At 40.8% G+C, this 20,113-nt stretch overlaps 1 protein-coding gene across 2 annotated transcripts in view; it reads right to left on the bottom strand.

Annotated features, from left to right (window-relative positions):
• SLC44A5 (solute carrier family 44 member 5) overlaps positions 1 to 20,113 on the bottom strand; it is an 88,647-nt gene that overhangs the window by 40,862 nt on the left and 27,672 nt on the right. For both annotated transcript variants that reach the window (XM_063343581.1, XM_063343580.1), the window contains exon 2: positions 5,140 to 5,188. In XM_063343581.1, the coding sequence (XP_063199651.1) occupies positions 5,140 to 5,188 (49 nt within the window). The remainder of the gene's footprint in view (positions 1 to 5,139; positions 5,189 to 20,113) is intronic.

Raw genomic sequence — 20,113 nt, 5'->3', positions numbered from 1 at the left:
CTCCTTGGCTTCTCCTGCCGCATTACACATGGCGGCGCACGCAAACAATACCCTGCACGTGTGCAATGGCATCCTAGCAAATACATGAATGCAAAGATAAAATCATCTGCACACAGGATTAGTGCATAAAAGCCATTTATTCACTGACAGTTCATGCACTTAATCGTTAATGACCGACTAGAACCTCTCTCTGTTTGGCAGTTTCACGCCCAATCTGTCACAACTGCAATTTCACTCAAGATGCTGCACCAGCAATAAACTACAACGTTTATTAGTTAAACAGCACTAGCAGTAGATTAGCACCTACAAATAGTGCAACCACAGAGGAAAAACACGACTCAAGAAGTTCAGAGCATGAGTTTCAGGTTACCACCGTCAACTCTGCTGACAGATTAAGGTGACCGCTACTGTCCTCACTTCCAAGTTTCTCCTCCCTGCTTGACCAACAGCTTGGGTTCTGAGACTTCCCCAAATCGCGTGGTGCCAAGGTGATGTTATACAATATATATGCCACACAGTGCCATGAATAGCTCCGAGGACCCCTTTCTTCACTGGGGTTGAACTGAGAAGAAAGATCTGCTGTTCAAATGGGTATTTCCATCAGCACAGTGACATTGAGGCATCGTCCTGCGTGCCTGAATAAATGTGCAGGGAGCCCATAAATTAAATGTTTGCAGAGAAAGTTCCTTTCAAAATCCCCCCATGAATGGCCACTTCTACTGCGGAAGCCAAAACTGCACAGAAAAAGATATTTATACAAGTTTTCGTTACAAGCTGGTTTCCATCATCTTAATTTCTGCGTTTTCTTAATGAGTACAACTGACCTGCACTGGCCTGCATGGATTTACTAAGTTGATATGTCTTAGTTATAGGCACCATGCTTAAGGAAGTATTGTTTAGTTCTGGAAAACTCAAATTTCGATATCTGCAAATGAGCAACATCTGTAGACACTGTTTACCCCAACCCAGAAGCACGAAACAAGGACTCAAAGAAAACTGTAGGTTTCCCCACTCATATTAGCAAGTGCATGGCACATTATAACATAGACAACAACAAGTAACAAAACATATAAGGACTAACAAAATACCAGTAGCAAGAAAAAATGATTTTATATTCTACCAACATTTTTCTGTGGTAGACTCTTAGTGTAGTCTAAGTAACATCTTTAGCATGTTATTTAGTTTAAAAAGTACAAAGGATAATTTAAATGTCAAAATTGTTTATTATTTCAATATTGACCACAGTATCAAGTGATCTGCCATGCAGATATCTACCGGTGACACATTTATATTTGTGAGAAGGTGAAGTCTGTATTGCTAGTTAAAGTCAGGCATTTTTATTAGTTTTTTTCAAACTCTTAGAGAAGATAGCTAAATGGTTATGGAAATTTACTAATACTCAATTTGCATGAAAATCCATTAAATAAATTTTCTAATCACAGAGGAAACGTTGATCTTTGTCTTAACCAGAACACTGAATTTCTAGAAAGATGTTGAACAATTAAAGATAGTCCAGGAGGTGTCAGGAGTTTTTAAAACATAACAAGGAAAAAACCCTACAATGTATCTAACCAGCAAGAGGAATATGAGAAAAATCCAAGAAACTACATAGAGGAGGGAGAAAAATAACCAGGGGCAAGGGAAAGAGTTAAGACAAGCTCCACAAAATTGGAGGTAAGTCAGGATTTAATAATTTGATTTTGCCAAAGCAGTTTAGAAAAATATGCCATGATTGTATTGACTGCATACGTTCCCTTACCGGAATTTAAGGAAAGATGGCTTGGAGGAAATTTCTGCCTTTGAGGAGTCAGAGATAGCTTAGACTGAAAATACAATGTGCCAGATTTTGCCTCATATGAACTCACTTAAAGCGATCGTCACCTCTGGTGTCAGGCAGGTATACATCTCCAGCTCAGACTGACAAGGAACACCAGGAGTTTCTGTTCTCCTCCAGAAAGTTGTCTACCAAAACTCCTGCCACATCATTTTGAGCTGAGAAGTTGCAGAGCTACCACTTCAACCTGTAAGCTTACTCCCTTGGTGGATACTATATATAAAATCTTACAAGTACCTTCTGGTAGCAATGTACATAGATGAACACTTAATAACATCCCTAAACTATCACTTAAATTCACTCCTATACACAGTGCATACAAAGTCTCACTGGCAGTATCATAAACACACTTCTCAAATTAGGATCAACTCCCTAAACAAACATTTCCATTTATTTCTAAAATTATTAGTTTTCAGAAAGAGAAAGAAGAAACACATCTTGCGAAGACGAGAACAGTGTGTATGTGCAAGTGAGAGTACCACAAGGCTGCAGTCTTCTTCTCTGTCATAAATTTTCTGCTGAGAAAGATAAAACTGATAAATAACTTGTGGTTCTCTAATTTACTCTTCTCACAAAGGATAGGAAATGCTAGTTTAGAACATATTCTCTACGTTACACTTACATCTGGAAAAACACTGACAAATCGCCCACGATTTCTTAGATGCTTTCTGAGCGATTCCACTCTGCTTGTGAACTACTGAACCTTCTAAGAGGTGACAGACCTGCTCTCATCTGCAGCACTGACTAGTACGCGTAGTGAAGTCAAGCCAGATTGTTCTGGCAGGAGGCTTTGCAATAAAGTATGATACAGTAAAGTATAATAAATAACAAAGTCAGATACAATCCACTATTTCAACCCATATTTCCACTGTACGCTAACGTTTCTATGGAGAACAGAGGCAGACAGGCTTGAACACTGCAGAACGAGAATGAAAACTGAAAGGACTGCAGTATGTAGTCATACCAATAAAAGACATAATCTTGATAACATCATCTTGTATCTTCATGAGCTGGTTGGCTCAGAGTCAACCAATGCAGCCATTGCATTTTAATCCTTTTTAATAAAGAGATGTTTGCCTGAAACCACACCCCAACTCCAATACCAAACCATACTCCAATACCATACCAAACTCCACACACAGCCCCCTTGAGAATGATGGTACCAGCAAAACACTGTACACTTTGCCTCGCTAGACGCTCCTTTTACCCACCATTGCCCAACACTTCAGACACTTGCAACAGCTCTGTTCTATTTTTAAAAAAAAAAAAAAGGTTGAGATAACTGAATCTCCTGCAAAGGATCCATCCGACAAAGATTGTGGGAATAACCCATTCTTTAATAGACATTAATACACAATTATTAAGACCTGGCTTTCTGTTTCTCAGTTTTCCAGGCTGTCAGTGGTTTGGGGAATAGCTTGGTGCTCAACAACTTCAAAACATCGTATCTGCTCCACGGCAGCTCCAAAACCGCATCAGCCTCAGCAGTCTCCATGATGGGATGGGACCTTTTCCTCCTCAATGCAGATATGTACAATTTGCAGCCTATCATCTCCCTAGAAACTTCTCCGTTTTTAAAAAAATGAAGACAAAATTTTCCCTGACCAATGAAAACTGACAACGAAATTAAAAGCAGGACAAATTATTTTATCAGCAGAAAGCAAAGACAGTTGTTTCCCCATCCACGCAGAGTACACAGAGTTACGCCCATTATGGCAAGGCAAACAAACAGCTCTGTCCCCACCCACGTATTCATTACTAGCACTCATTTGTCTGGACAACATATGCTTTCAGATTCTGAGTATCTCTTCTCCTACAGAAAAGCAGGAAGCCCCAAAGTCAGAAACAAATCAAGGAAGATGCCCATTTTCCTCCTGTTCAACTCTTCGGAATATCTTCTGAGAAGGCATTTTGTCATAGGAACTAGATAGTCTTTATTTGCTTGAAAGACTGTGTAGTCTCATTCATTTAATCGTAGTAACTAGAAAAAGGAATTCTAAAAACTCAGTTCATTCACTGCCTTTAAAATTTAATAATAATCTTAACCTATTTCAAGGGCACGTCTATAGCGTACTGCACAGTACTGCACTGATGACCCCAAAAGGCCAGGCAAGTCACTGGGTATCGTGCAGAAATGGTAGGTTGAATCTAAATCCAAGTACACCCCATTGCAAAGTATGCTCAATAAGTATCAATGCAGCTACCCCTGCCTTACAGTCTACTGTACAATGAAGCCATACCCTTAATATTTAGGGAACTGATTTTTTTATATTTTTTCCAACAATAGTAACTCACCAAAGCATAATAAAATGTATCGGACACATGTGGTATAGCAGTGTTGTATTGTATTCATTTGGTTGTGTTTTAAAGAAGCTGCTGTGGAATGTACAAATAGAATAGCACATATATATACGTATACTTGGAATTGCAGAAGCTGTCACAGCAACTACACAGATGTAACAGCAAACCACAGTGCAGAACGGTGCAAAACTAGATACTAACTGTATCGCACAGTACCAGTAAAACCAGGGGAAGTCCTGCTGGCATACAAACCAGTTTCACCACTCCTCACGCACCAGAGGGAAAGGCACAGTAATAGATGGCTCTAAAATACCATTAAACTGCAATACTTGAGGATCCAGCTCCGCAGGGCACAGTGACGCAGGCAGTCTCGCTCACTTCAGAGACTCTCTTCACACATGTAAAAACCGTTCCCTCCAGTGAGGGTCCCAGGGCCGAGCTGCTCCAGCAGCCAGCCACATCCCCGACAGGACTTCCCCGCTGCCACTGTTCAGGCAGCACCCAATTTCTGCCAGGGATTCACCCTGCTGGCCACACACAGAACTCTTGTAATGATGCACACCACGCACCACTTAGTTCTGGAGAGAACTAAATAAATCCCTTGGTGAGGTGACTGCAGAAGCAGGAAAACCAGCTGCAAACTGACAAACAGAGTGTGCCAGGGTTCCATCCTGTGCTGTATGGAAACAAGACAGATCGCACCACATGGCCGTGGCACCCCAGGACCTAACAACGCCTCAAACGGTCCTGCTTACAGCAGCACAAGGTAAGACAGCAGCTACTAGACAATATGAAGTATATAGAATTGGCATTCAAATAGAACGAATTTACGAGCACACAGCCAAATATTCCCCAGTAATCATGCATCCTCAAGTCCGGTAAGGACTGTCTTCTGGATTTAAAAGAAATGCAGAATCAAATTCACAAGTTTTGTTAATAAAATTTTTTATCCCCAGTTCACTGCAAACCCAGAAGAATTAAATAGAATGAGTTAAGGTATTTACCTGTTATGAATAGGTCCTCTGAACTTTGGGTCAAATTTCCTTGGTTCACCTGCATTTAAAATAAAACAGCATAAAAATATGTTCTTATTGAAAATAAAATCTATAGAGAGGGGTGTGTAAACTACAATCTTTAAAGAACATTTTCCATATATTCCTATTTAATCAGTTCTGTTAAAATCATTTAATGCAGGCAATATCAGTAATTCACTGATACAATTACGTAGTTTTTTGTAGATGAGATCAAAACTTTTTTCTTCCAGCTTAAAAATTTTGAGGGCCTCACATTTAGCACATGTAAAATTACCTTTAATGTACATCTTATCACTACACCTATGCACAGTGTTCACCGTAGAAAGTTGCTGATATTTGAGAGACAAGGATTATGTCTCACAGCCGCATGCTAAGCGTGTTTGGCAGCGAGTGAACCTACCTCTCTGAAGCTACAGGCTAAGTCCTTCTGATTTTTCTCTAAAATAACAGTTTGGAGTCATGTCCGTACTTATTGTTACGCTCACAGTCTTGCAGACTTACTCTTACTTCCCACCGCTCCGGTTACAGGACTTTACAGACAGAGAGTTGCAGGTTTGCCCTTTCTGCACTGGGCCGATGACAGAGCATGGCTGCAGACTGCAGGAGGTCCGTGCTGACCTCGCTCTAACACCACCCTGCATGGGACGGGTAACTGCACCAGCTTCTCCAACTCGCAGACGAGGTACAGCTGCACGGCAGGCAGAAGAGCATGTGTTCCACCCATCTCTTAACTCCCAAGTGGATACACCCACCACCATTTCCCAGCGCTAGAGGCAGAGTGGGTTTAGTAAACGTTGGTTACGGATACATCCCTGAACATGGCTGTTGCTCTACATGAATCTCAGAATGACTAGAAGGTCAAGTTAGGTCCCCCCTAGAGACAGGTAGTAACATCTGGCCAGAGTTTGCAGATGGAAGGAGTCAAACGCGATACATTTTTCCGCATGGCTATCCTGGTTAGCATAGTTCCAACTGATTCACTCTAAACAAAAGCAAACTATATTAAGAAACTGCCAAATACTAACCCACCGATCTGTGCATCAACTTTGGACTTGAGTAAGATGAACTGCAGTATGAGTTCACTCAGGAAAGAGTAACAAAAATTTATGTCAGGATTTAAATTTTCAAGTTTCAAGCGAAAGAAGCAGCCCTTCATTGAACAGACCAGGATTTGGATTTTTCTTTTGAAGCTGGCTATTTAGCTTTATGGGAATTTTTTTTTTAAGTTCAGTAATTATGGAGATTTACTGAAGCAAACGTTGTGCAAGGAAAATTACTCCTTCATTCAAATGTCAACACTACAATACAGATTACTGTTTCAGAGTACTTTCTCACTGCTTTCTTAAGGATCTCCTCTTCTGACTATACCTGGTATTAAAGGGTGTTGCCAGCCTAAGCTTTCCCCCACCCACAGAAAAAATACTTATTTTCTTCAATTAGAAAAGAATTCAGGAACTTCTCAAAAGCAGAATTTACTTATTAACTAAATGCCAGACTTTGTTCTTGGTTTATATCAGAAAAACCTTATCAAAATACACAGAGACCGGTACAATAAATACAGCACATAGTAAAATTCTATTTGCCCTTCATCTAAGGTGTTCAGGTTCACCTTACCAAGCTCCTAAAGTAAATACATTTTAACACAGAGAGACTGGTAAAGCCAAAACCTTGTGGGAGTGATGTGACAGCAGTGCTGGGGAGTGGAAGGTGTAGGTTATGCTGTTACATGGGTACTACTGGAACCCACCGCGGTCCAGAAAGCAAGTGTACCACACACAATACCAAACAGAGACAGCCAAACAGATCTCCTAAAGCCCACCTCGCCCCACGCTGCCGTAATTGTCTGGTTCCAGCCAGCGGAGACCTTGTGCGCCCACGTGGATTTTAACATGCTTGTTTCTTTTTATCTTTTCTCACATACTATGCATTGTTTACTTTCCAGACAGGAAGGAGTGATTTCTGATCTCCTTGGTATGGCAACAAGGTAGATTTTCAAAAGCACAATAGACTTTCAGCAGGGAAGCTACACACTTTTATTTTGCTTATAGAATTTTCTGCAGTCAGTCTGTGTTGCGCTGGGAAAGCTTGTTGACAGGGGCAATCTCATCAGCTTCCACAAGGTCTCCATTAAGCAGAATGGCTTAATAACATAACCAGCTGGGGAAGATGCAATGTGTTACCACAAGTGTCCTTTCCATAATAGGATCGCTATTTACACAGTGTCCATCATTGTAAATAGCTCGAGTTTTGTTATTTATGTCATACCTGTGTGCTTCTGAAATGGAACACAGAAAATACATGTCAAAAGATACATGTATTTATGGAGCACATTCAAGTGTAGTGGGTGAACTCCACAATACTGCTATAATGAGAACTAATATCCACTAATTAATAGGAGAGAAAAGAAAAACAGACAAAGCACTCCAGAAAACAAGCTCTGATTCAGATGGAGACGTTCATCTCCGTCAGGCAAGCAGAGGGATGCTGTGAGATAGCAACAGTCATTAACAGCAGTAAAAACACTGCAGAACTGCAAACTTCTTTGGAGAAGTGCTCCTGGCTGCCGGCAGTCAGCGCGCCAGCGTGGCACCGGGCAGCTCAGACTGCCTCCCTCTGCTGCTCAGCTCCTGGGATAAATCCACCACAGAATACGGCAGGTAACTCCATTCTAAGTTAAAAATACATTAAAATTCACTGACAGAAGTAGTCTGTAGTGTCACTGGCATATTCCTTACCAAAACATGGAACATGGAACAACAGAAAACCGCTGTTTGTTGCATTCTCATTTTTCCAAGTTAGATATCAAATTCTCTACTTAATTACTACCATTGTTTAAGAACTGAGAAGATCCTTTGGGGGTGAGGTGGCAATTATTTATGTCATTAGTATTTACATAGCTCCTAGTAAAAGCAAACTACTTCCTTAGCTATAAAGCCCAAACGTATTTAGAAAGCAAATTCCAAGTTTAAGAGTTCAGTAGGCATAAGGAAGAAAGCAGTGGTGTGGGATAATGACGGTCATCTTTTTGCTAGGATTAAAAACTGAGATTATATTCTCTCTTTGCAGATGAGACAGATCTATTCACAGGCTGCTTTATAATAGGAAAATTTTGTAAATTAAATCATAATATCATCACAAAAACTATTTCACAAGATATTTCATTCGCCAATTCTGACTTCAAACAGCATATGAATTTAATTGTTGTACTTTACTACTGAATGATTTTTAAAAAACAAATCTAAATTACTTATCTGAAATAAAAATGGACAATACATATATAAAGTTTACATTTGATTTGCATTTTAAATAAACTTGCAAATGTCATGCTGGAAAAGAATTAGGATATTGCTAATAACTGAAGAAGTTATAGAGAACCATTTGAGGCTGGATCCAAGCCCATTAAAGTCCATTGAAACAACCCAGTTGAAATAAATGAGGTTCAGATCAGATGCTTAGGAAGTGTCATAAGAAAGCAGGTAAATTACCGTGTTTTCCATAGTAGTTTTCTTCATCTCTATCCATGTTACTGTACCTGGGTCACTTTAGCGAGCTTTGTGAGGCATCAGCTGTGGACTCCTGTGTTGCTAGCACACTTTCTCCAGCAAGCACAGATATACAAAAATACTATTTAAATCGATTTTAAAATAAAGCTGAGCGTCAGGGACTCCTCCAATCAGAATGGAAATTCACAAGGTAGGCAGGCCTTTCTCTGAGTAGAAAGCCATCACTGGGTGCCTTGCACACCTACTCCAGGCCAGATGACAGTATGAAAGAAGAGGAAAAACTTTTACCAGCTTGTATTAACCTACGATGTATAAGCAGAAAGGGAAATGCCTGCACCTAAATACCATTTGTAAAATAATCTTACGCAAGTCAATACAACCGAAAAAAATACTGATGATTAGGTAACTGAGAATAAAGTATCACACTGCTGGTAATTATTGTGCTTTTGTAGGCTGTGCTACTGTGAGAGAAAATAGTTTTTCCTTGTCACAGGTGGCCAAATCTTCCTTCCTCTCCACACCTGACAAGCTCCCCCAAAGTAACACAAGTAGAAAAACAAGACTTATTCTGACATGTTTAAGTCTAAAATGTAAACTGTCTGCTGTATATCAAATTTTCATTCTTGTCAAGTGGAACATTTATCTGTAGAAGTAGTCATAATTTACTAAACTATTTCCTTAATAAAATGTACATTTCATATTTCTGCATAGCACAAAAGTGCAGAACAGGAGCTGGCGCTAGAAAGTCTTAGAATTCTAAGTTAGATAGTGTAATGCCTACATAGAGAAAGAAGTACCAGGCATGTAGTTAGTGCGTGAATCTGAAAGTCTGAAGCCATTAAAAAACAAACAAAAAAAAAAAGCTAGCAGCCTCTCCTTTTAGCCACAAAGGAACAGAATCCCCTTGTGGTGATCCTGACCAGTCTGAAATTTCCATTCTCTGTGGAATATGATTAAAACAGCAATTGTAGAACTCTGTAATGAGAAGCACATACACTTGTATAGGCATTTCTGCAGTAATTTTACAGACAGGGCAGAAGTACATGCAGGAACCACAAAAATAATATTTTGAAGTCAACCCTGTCATTGTCAGTACACAATGACAAAGAAGAATGATCTCATAGTTCACAAATGGTGCCTGTGATATGAAGTCACAGCCCATTTTGTTATTACAGAACTTAGCAGCAATGTTCTAATGTCTACCAAATGAGATATTTAGTAGAACCAGTACCAGTAAACAAAGGTAAGAACAATCTGATGAGGATGCAGACTGATTTTTTGTACAATATTAAATGTTGATTGAACTGCCTCCCAAGACTTCCTGCTATCCTTAGGCAAATACAGAAAAAAAGAAAAGCAGAGAAGCCGATTGACTACGATTCTGTGCTCCTACTCAAGTTGGCACCTCCATCAAAGCTGCTCAGAAAATCTCATTATAGTACAGTAACAGAAGGCCCCAAACAGACAGTGCTAAACACAGATGTACAACCAACTAACATGGCGTTTCCCCAGCAAGATACCACATAACTCTAATAAAATGCTATTTCTACTTTAATAACTATTTGTTTCTTCAGGTTTCTTCCTTGGTGTTTGGTCATCGATTACACGTGATGTGCCTGTGGCTAGGATCGGTGTGGCTTTTCAAGAGAATCGCACTTTTATTAGAGAGGCGTCAGAGCAATACATGTATGCACTGCTTCCCTCTACTGGAATAAATAGGGATGATCGAGTAATCAAAAGTACTGCCTCAGCAACAGTAATGCCTCCTTCAGGGTACGCGTATACTATCTGCTAATTTAATGCTCGGATACAAATACACAAGCCAACAAATCAGGCTGCTAATAAATGCTCGGGATTTATTAGGAATGAATGAGATTCATCCCAGCTGATGCTTCTCTAAAAAATCATATGAAGATTTCGATGCTTCTGCCTTTCTATTCTGGGGAGGAGTACGAAAAAACAAAATAACACAAGTTCTTGCACAATTCTTCTATCCCTTTCAGAAGCAGAAACTTCCTGATATATATGAAAGCCTAACCTTTGCAAGGTTTACAGTCCAATTTTGCAAAGGATCCAAATAAATGTTTGACACGCTACTGTTTAGTAGCAGTTAATTTAATTTTACTTAAAGATTTTTTTTTTAGGCAATCTTAAGCTATGTTGTAAGTCACATGTAATGTTCCTTACACAGAAACAGGCTAATGATACTAGTAATATAAAATAATACATTATTACTGTATGACACACGTGTAGAAGCACTCTAGTAAGTCAAAATGTTGACATTAATATAAAAACTGCTCTTCCAGTAAGTCTTGTACCTGGTTTACAGGCATACTGGATTTTTTTCCCCTTTGAAAGATTCAGCTATAACTCATTAGAAGATCATACACTGGTATACACATAAATTTCAATTATAATAAAAGCACACTATGATTTCTCTCTTGTGTAATAAGTCATACTAAATGGTAGATTTCTTTGAAATATCTCTTATCATGACAGTATGAGTCTTTTGTTTGTTGCTCTGTCAGTCAGAAAAGCTAATGAGGGGATGAATAAAACTCGCCCTGAATTCCATTTTTAAATTCCAAAGACAAAAAACTTTCCTGACTTTGGGTTGCTGGGTTTTTTTTAAATTTCCTATTAGCCATTCATGCAGACAGATTTTTGTTTCCAGAAACAAAACAAAAATGTGTTCATCTTTTAAAAGTTGAGAATTCAGCATAAAAGTCTCCGTGAATGGATACGACACATTGAAATGTGACTCAGCAATACCATTGCATTAAATAATTGTACTAGAGTTTTAACGTCTTGATCCTCTATTAAATCACAGGCTAGACTGTGTATGTCATGTTTGTCAGGAACCTTGCATGGCAGGAGAAGTTCTCTTGGTTGTTTCTTCGTGTGCCCACACATGCATATGAGCTCTGGTACCTTAAACATTACAAATTGATAAATATCCAAAAACTAAGTAAAATATTTTCCTTTGCACTTGAAACATTAATTTAGGTTGAACAAAATCGTACAAGTAGAAGCTATTGGGGACAATAAAATAACTTAAGAGATGGCAACATTAGGTGATTAAAGTCAGGGCTAGAGAGACTCTGGGTTCCTACGGTGGAATCCACAGCCTTATGTCACGTAGGCCACCTAACAACAGCAAAACAGAAGTCTAACAAAACAGGATAGTGGCAGCCAGCACGCTGAGGCAGGCGATGATTAACTTGCCAGTAGAAGAACACCGAATAAATAAGTGCATCTTCAGTGCAGCTCTCTACAGGTACTCAGAATCATAGAATTGTTAGGGTTGGAAGGAACCTTAAAGATCATCTAATTCCAACCCCCTGCCATGGGCAGGGACATCTCCCACTAGATCAGGTTGCTCAGAGCCCCGTCCAGCCTGGCCTTAAAAACTTCCAGGGATGGGGCTTCCACCACCTCTCTGGGCAACCTGTTCCAGTGTCTCACCACCCTCATGGTGAAGAACTTCTTCCTAACGTCCAGTCTGAATCGACCCATCTCTAGTTTTAATCCATTCCCTCTAGTCCTACCGTTACCCGACATCCTAAAAAGTCCCTCATCAGCTTTCTTGTAGGCCCCCTTAAGATACTGGTAGGCCACTACAAGGTCTCCTCAAAGCCTTCTTTTCTCCAGACTGAACAACCCCAACTATCTCAGTCTGTCCTCATAGGAGAGGTGCTCCAGCCCTCTGATCATCCTCGTGGCCCTTCTCTGGACACGTTCCAGCACGTCCATATCTTTCTTGTAGTAGGGGCTCCAGAATTGGACACAGTACTCCAGGTGGAGTCTCACCAGAGTGGAGTAGAGGGGGAGAATCAGCTCCCTCGACCAACCCTCTGGCCACGCTTCTCCCGATGCAGCCCAGGATACGATTGGCTTTCTGGGCTGCTAGTGCACACTGACGGCTCGTGTTGAGCCTCTCGTCCACCAGCACCCCCAAGTCCTTTTCTTCAGGGCTGCTCTCAAGCCAGTCATTGCCCAGCCTTTATCAGTGCTTGGGATTGCCCCGACCCAGATGGAGGACCTTGCACTTGGTCTTGTTGAACTTCATGAGGTTGGCATGGGCCCACCTCTCCAGCCTGTCAAGATTCCTCTGGATGGCATCCCTTCCCTCCAGCATGTCAGCCACCCCACACGGCTTGGTGTCATCAGCAAACTTGCTGAGGGTGCACTCTGTGCCACTGTCCATGTCGCTGACGAAGATGTTAAACAAGACCAGTCCCAGTACTGATCCTTGAGGGTCTCCACTTGTCACTGGCCTCCACCTGGACATGGACCCATTGACAGCCACTCTTTGGGTGCGGCCGTCAAGCCAGTTCTTCATCCACTGAATTGTCAGTCCATCAAACCCATATTTTATCAGCTTGGAGACCAGGATGTCATGCGGGACAGTGTCAAAGGCTTTGCTCAGGCCCAGGTAAATGATGTCAGTTGTTCTCCCCATGTCTATTGATGTTGTGACCTTCTCATAGAAGGCCACCAGGTTTGTCAGGCACGATTTGCCCTCGGTGAAGCCATGTTGATTGTACCCAATCACCTCTTCGTTATTCTTCTGCCTCAGCAGCGCCTCCAGTAGGATCTGCTCCATAATCTTACCAGGCACAGAGGTGAGACTGACTGGCCTATACTATGATTCTATGATTGGATAATTAACATTAATAACACTGAAGAACCAATATTGATCCCAATACCAATACAAAATATACAAGGACTATACTCAGCCCATTCTCTCAGCAGGAAGCTGTGCACTCCCAGCAGGGGACAGCAAATGTCAGACACTGCGAGCGCTGGGGCTTCAGGAGAAAGGGAAGGGCTCAGGGGTCCGGCACCAGGCAAAGAGTCCTTGGGATCACAACTGTCTCTGCAAACTTTCTAATTTATATTGAGTTCATGGTATGAAATAATCCTGTTGGCAGCTTGGGCCAAGTGCCCAGGTCTCGCTCCTCCTCATCCCTGCACCTGGTGAGCTCAAAAACACTGAGACCTTGAAACCTGCACGCAATAGCTAGCCATAAAGTAAATATTTTCACAAATTCAGATGCCAGAGTCTTCTAAAAGTGTGGTACTTGGGTACATAATTCAGGGCAAAATTCACAGCCCGGCATCCTTCCCTGGAGCTTCTATTAAAAAATAAAATTTAAAAAAAAAGGAAAAAGAAAAAAACACCCAAAACACCCCAAAAAAACAACCAAGGCATTTTTTTCCTTAAAAACACAGATGCCACAAGAGATGATGGTGACTGTGTGCCACTAAACAAACAGACTGCTCCAGCCCAACATGCAAGAGATCTGAATTCAGACACACCCTGCAGAACAGGAGGCTGGAAGACATTCCCTTATGGCGAACAGAAAGGTACTCCATGAAGCTGCAAGAGTTACTGTCAGAAAGAACAGCGTTACGTATACGTTCGGGTAGCTCACAGTGGATCAACCACAAATCCTGTCCCTACTCCAATATTTAATATGTAACATACAGCCAGACCAGCAAGTTCTTTCTTTCCAATATAAAAAAATAATTTTTCCTTCCTTTAAATGTTTTAACTAAAAATTTCTTATTATGGTATTACACAGAAGTTAGGGGTTTTTTTCTGCCAGATGCCAAAAGTACTCTATCGTTCATCTTATTAGAAATTCCCAGAATGCAAAGCTTCAAAAAGATCTAACTGGTGGCTTGGATTGCATTGCTAATAGTAATTCAAGAGGAAAGTTATTAACAGTAATGAAAAACCATTTGCTCTATCATATGACAATCACTCAGACTTCGAAGTAAAATGTTTTGCAACAGGTTTTTGATGAACTCACAAAACAGGAACGGCAGTAACAAATAGCAACCAGGACAGGTAATTTTTTGTAATGCACAGTGCAATAAATTTCCCAGTAAGCTACACACCCAAGGGAACAACTCTTCATGGTGCTATATACTTGCTACTGCACAGGATCAGCATGAATTCATTCCCTCTCTGGAATTTTCAGAGAGATTAACACATGGGGAAAAAAATTGTGATTCAACAGCAGAACAACTGACACTGCTGTAAATGCTCTCCGTCTTCTACATTCTCTAACCACTCCCACATGATTCTTCCAGTTCGTTCCCATGTCCACACATTCCTTTCCTCCTGTAGTTCTCCATCAGCTTTCCACTACATTTCCTGTTTTTCTGGAAAGGCAAAAGGATATGCAACGGGTGTTTTGGAATTACACTGGCTGGCCACTATGCTCAGGTTATTTGTCCATGGACAGCCACCACTCGGAGCATTCAAGGGGCTGACTAGGTAGACAATGGTCACACAGGGCGCACTCATGAACTAGGCAAAGCATTGAAACCCAAATGACATTTGAATCCAGTACGGCCTTTATGCTACTGATACGGCTCATGACTTGCAAAAAAACAAGGGGTGAAGAGGGGAGAGGAGGTGACAGATGAGACAAACAGATCACCTCACCACATAAGTGTCCTTTTCTTTACACAGTTGCAGGGACGCAAACCTTCACATGCAAGTCACAGTTTTCCATCCACATTCAGTCTGAGTTTCAAAAATGACTGCCACTGTCTACAGTGGAGCTGAGGGCATTTGGCGCTGCTCACAAACGAAGTATCACAAGTCTTACTGAAGGACATGATAGAAGAGGGGGGAAAACACAACACAGTGAAAGACGTGGGTTTAAGGAGGTTTCAAGATGACCAAAGTACTATGTACTTCTGCGCCAGTTTTACTCATCATCCAGACTCCTTCGCTTCCCAACCAGTCCAGGCCATAAGCACTACAAATGTACATATCATCAAGAGAACTGTCTGGGAATCCAGAGGTCAGTGACAGTCCAATGGAAAAGGACGACCTTTTTTCCACCTTGCAAAAACTAAGCACGAAATTAGGCTCTAAGTATCTAAAACTTTAAAATGAATGTTATTGCATTGTCCTAATTAGTCATGTATGCAAAGAAGCATGATGTTCTCCATGTCATAGCCACACAGCAAAGTGAATGACAACACCTCATACACCCAGCTGAGTATCAGTTTGTCCAAGAATTGTACAATGTTTTTTTCCTGAGGTGGTGCCTGTACAATTAACATGTTCACTTAAGATTAGACAAAACATCGAAATCTGTTTGACCAGTGTGGTATGATCAAATTTCAAACGTCCCCACCTAACATTCTTCTGATACTAGTGATAACATAGGCTGTTAGGCAGATTTTAAAATATACCAGTTGTCAAACAACTAATGACGGAAAGGGGATTAAAAATGTACATGGTTTAACATACTACAACTTAATCGATTGCTAAACTGCAATTCTGCCATGCAATCAAGAAGACTGATAGCCAGTGGAGGTTTCACATTTCCCTAAACAGTAAGTTTGCCGGCAGTTTGGACCACCTACATAGCTTCATTAAGGCTTCCACTTCAATGTGCTTGTTAGCGGTTCCCCCCCGATTCTTCTTTAGAGATGGAATAATGTCTGTTCTTTTGTCTCACATCTTCCATTTCTTATTCTTTTTCTGGGACTATTGCAGCCACAAGTTCCGTGGAATTTCCAAGCAAAAACACAGCTACCAAGATGCTTCCAAAATGGAGCAAAGTGTGCGGGAAGAGTACGTCTCGGCAACCTCAACTATTCTGTGATTCTACGAGACATTTTGTCCAAGTGAGATCAGGCCCAGAAGACTGGGTGAACTCTAGGGAAAAGCAAGCTGTTATCATACAGTTGTTTGATGTAACTGTTTTGTTAAGTATCTCCTTTTCCCAACATTTATACTTGTTAATCAAGCTGGGTGCTTGGTCTTGAAACATACTCTCATGCTTTAGGAAAAACAGCATCTAAAATAAAGTCTCTGATGATGCTTTAACTGGAAAAAGTGATGATTTGAAATAAGAATGAGATGCTTCCTACCCAGGATCAGAAAATGCCAAATTTCCATTTCCAGGCTGCTCTACACCAGTTGATCTAGGACAAGAGACGCTAGCCAATTATTTTTTCTGCTAGCTGAGTCTCTAGCCCCAAATGCTTTATACCACTACATATCATTGCAACCTTTTCTAGTTTATCTTATGCTGTAAAATGCTGCATGCAGATACCATACCATCTGAGACTTTTTCCATAAATCATTAAAATAACATTAAAATAACACTTTCATAACCTCAGGAGGAGGATATTATCTATCAGCATTTACCATTAATAATTAAACCACTGCACTGTCTCTGCTAGGAAAGGAAGTACAATTATACACATTTTTCATATATAAAAATGTCACGAGGAAACAAAAGCTGGATTATTCTGGACTTTGTCTACATCATCTATTTGCCACTATTTTATTAGTACAAATGCATTCAGTAACTTTGCTAGCAAAGGGACAGTCAGACCCACAACCTTCTGAATAAACCAATGTCTAATCCACAAAAGCCGTCTTGAAACTGCAGTAATCAGAGCTTTAACACCAATGCATGACTTTGAGAAGCTGTCCTCCTCTGTATACCAGGCCTTTTCTAATGGCTGCGGATTTAAACTAAGAATGGCCAATGATTGTCTGGTTTAGGTTAGCTGAATTTGTCTAGCGAGCTAACATTCTTTGTGAAAACTGGACATCAACAATCCTAATGTAACATGTTGTTAAATTTTCCAACATAAAACGTACATAGCTACCGTGTGCCTCATGTTGTTCCATAATTCAAAATGTAACTAATGTTTTACTTTTCAGTTATGATTACTTATCCAGTTCTCAGATGGCAAAACAGTAAGATAAGGTTCTATCCTTTCCTCTTTTTTTTTTCTTTTCTATCATTTTAAAATGCAGCTTGTGTCTTGAAAACAACGTTTCAGACCTCCAAATTTTGTAGACAGTTACGTCAGTTTTATCTCCCTGTTTTGGCTCCTCATGTCTTGAAGGCTCCATTCCTGCTGTGTACTGCCCTGGTCCTGGCGTAGGACACATGTACTACCCCTCCATTTCAGCCGCCCTCTGGCAAGCTGCATGTTGAGTACGTGCAGCAACCGGCGAGTTCACTTTTACAACTAGGACCCCACTTTTAGGGTGTTCCTCTGTATTCCTGCAGGTGAAAACAGGAATTTCAAATAATCTTCTGGTTTTTGGGCAACAACAACAAAAACTCCATCCCTATTACTACAAACTAAATGAGCCTGATGATACTGAAATCAAAGGGAAGGCATAAAATAAGCAAGATCACCTTCAGCTCTACAACAAGTTGGAATTTATTGTTAAGGGAAAATTAGATTATTAACATTCCTCTACAATACATTTTTAAGACTAACAAAATTTATTCCACTAAATATTTAGCACTGTAGTGGACTCTGACCTTTGATAATGACTATAATTTCCTGTGAGGCAGAGGCTTGGTCCTATGTGATTAATTACTTCAAAATAGAGACAATTCATAGATTTTCAAACACGTTCCTTTAAGAACTATGATCAAATAGCAATTTAAAATTGGCTCTTACTGCCTATTTTTTTTATACTAACAAGTATCCACTATAAAACTATGACAGTCTATGCAGTACCTTCAAGTCACAACTTATTTAACAAAGTCAAAATTTCTTTTAGATGTAAACAGAGTATTGGAAGCAGCATTGCAAATCACGTTTTCCCCTCTATTTGAGTAGAAGTATTTGAATAAGAACTTTGTAGTGTCGGTCAGTTCAAAACCAGAGAAATGACATGAGGGTATGCCTTGGTGTAATCTACTGACAGAAGCATACACATTAAGTTCCACTTCTTTGAACAACACTAAGAAATTACAATAATTTCTAAAAATTGCAAGCCGGACATCCTGATTCACTCAACAAACTACTGTCTCTCAACCTTTGTTTTTCAATAGAATACACAAATATTCACACCCACAGTCCTTTGTTCTGGGGGAAAAGGGGATACAAGTCTATAAAGTACATTCTTACAATGTCTCTGGGAAAATTGTCGCTAGTAATTTAATGCATGGCTTTTGGAAACTCCAGCCTCAGCCCTCCAGTCCGTGAGAATCTGGCCTGGAAACTGCAGCCAACTATGGTTAGCTGCTTACAAGAGAAAACAGAAAAACATACAGAAAATCTCCCTGCATAGCTTGGGGAATTAGTAAAATTTTACTTATTCCGCTTAACAAGTCTTTGGATGTCATCATTGTATTAATTATCTTTATTGGCAAGCTGTTGCAATGCATTTTCTGTGGTGCCCTCCACCGCACGCCCACATTTCGTATCTGAAATAAAACCATTGTTTTTCTTAAAAAGAGACTAAAAACTGGAAACAGCAAGGTGTTTTCTGCCTCTAATTCAGTTCTATGCCTTAGGCATAGCTTTTTGGACCATGCATGACTAAGAGCAGTGCAAGTGCCATGGCCCTGCAAGCCCTCTGCCTGGCTGCAGGCTGGGCCTCAGCATGGCGCAGCTGAGGGCCACCCTCTGCCCCAAATCTGGAGAGGGGTGAGGGCCAAGCCTCCCAGCCCTGAGCTACAGCTCCCGCTGCATGGCAGCCATGCCTGTGCCGGGCCACCAGCCTGGGCTGTGTGCCACACACCGGACACCTGGCCAGACTCGCCCTCCCTGCTGGCCCCCAGCCACCCCAAGGTGGAGGCCTTGCTTGGCCCTACTCACCACCAGGCCGGGCCCTCACTCCAACCACCCCGCCGGTCCCTGGCTGGACCCCAGCCCTGCCTCTGTGCCGCAGGCTTGCCGAGGGATGGCCAGGGCTCACTCCTGGCGCCAGGCCATCCCTGCCGGCCTCGCCTGGGCGCCATGGCACAGGCCGTGGCACAGGCCCTGCCCGGCCAGCCCAGCCATGGGGCTCCCCGCCCGGATCCCCAGGCAAACCATGCCATCACAGCAGGACGACAACATGAAGACTGACTGTGAATTTTTTCTCACAGACCAACATATCAGAAATTCCAGCATATTTAACATTAGTAAAACATTTTCTCTTAAAAGAATGCCCTCTACAATGAAGGGTTGTTTTGCCCAAACATTGCTGAAATACCAATAGATCATATATGCAGCGCAATACGTGGTAAATTACACTACATTAGTGTGGACAATTTAACATGTCACAAGTACGTTGACAGTTTAAAGCATTTCCAAAAGCTAGAAAATGTTTTATTTTCCCTCTACAAAGGGCATTTTTTCAACCATGCACACAGTTTCACATGAAAGTCTAACTGCCCGATTGCATGACCAATTTTTGCACTTGGTTACTAGTATCTGGTATGATATTTGAATACAAAAATAATTGGTTATGCTTTAGACTGATTACAACATTAGGCAAACAATAGATTTGTCCAGAAAATGATTAACTCACAGATAAGATTTAGAAGCCTTATCATTAGACACTTGCTAATTCACTGTCTATCCTCTGAATAGATATGCACACCTTTTAGAGATATTCTGTAAAAAAATAAAAAGAAAAAAGAATGATCTAAAGAAAACTA

Source organism: Chroicocephalus ridibundus, chromosome 8 (genome assembly GCF_963924245.1).
Source record: "Chroicocephalus ridibundus chromosome 8, bChrRid1.1, whole genome shotgun sequence".
Lineage (NCBI taxonomy): Eukaryota > Metazoa > Chordata > Aves > Charadriiformes > Laridae > Chroicocephalus > Chroicocephalus ridibundus.
This window is presented reverse-complemented; position numbering and strand designations above follow the sequence as displayed.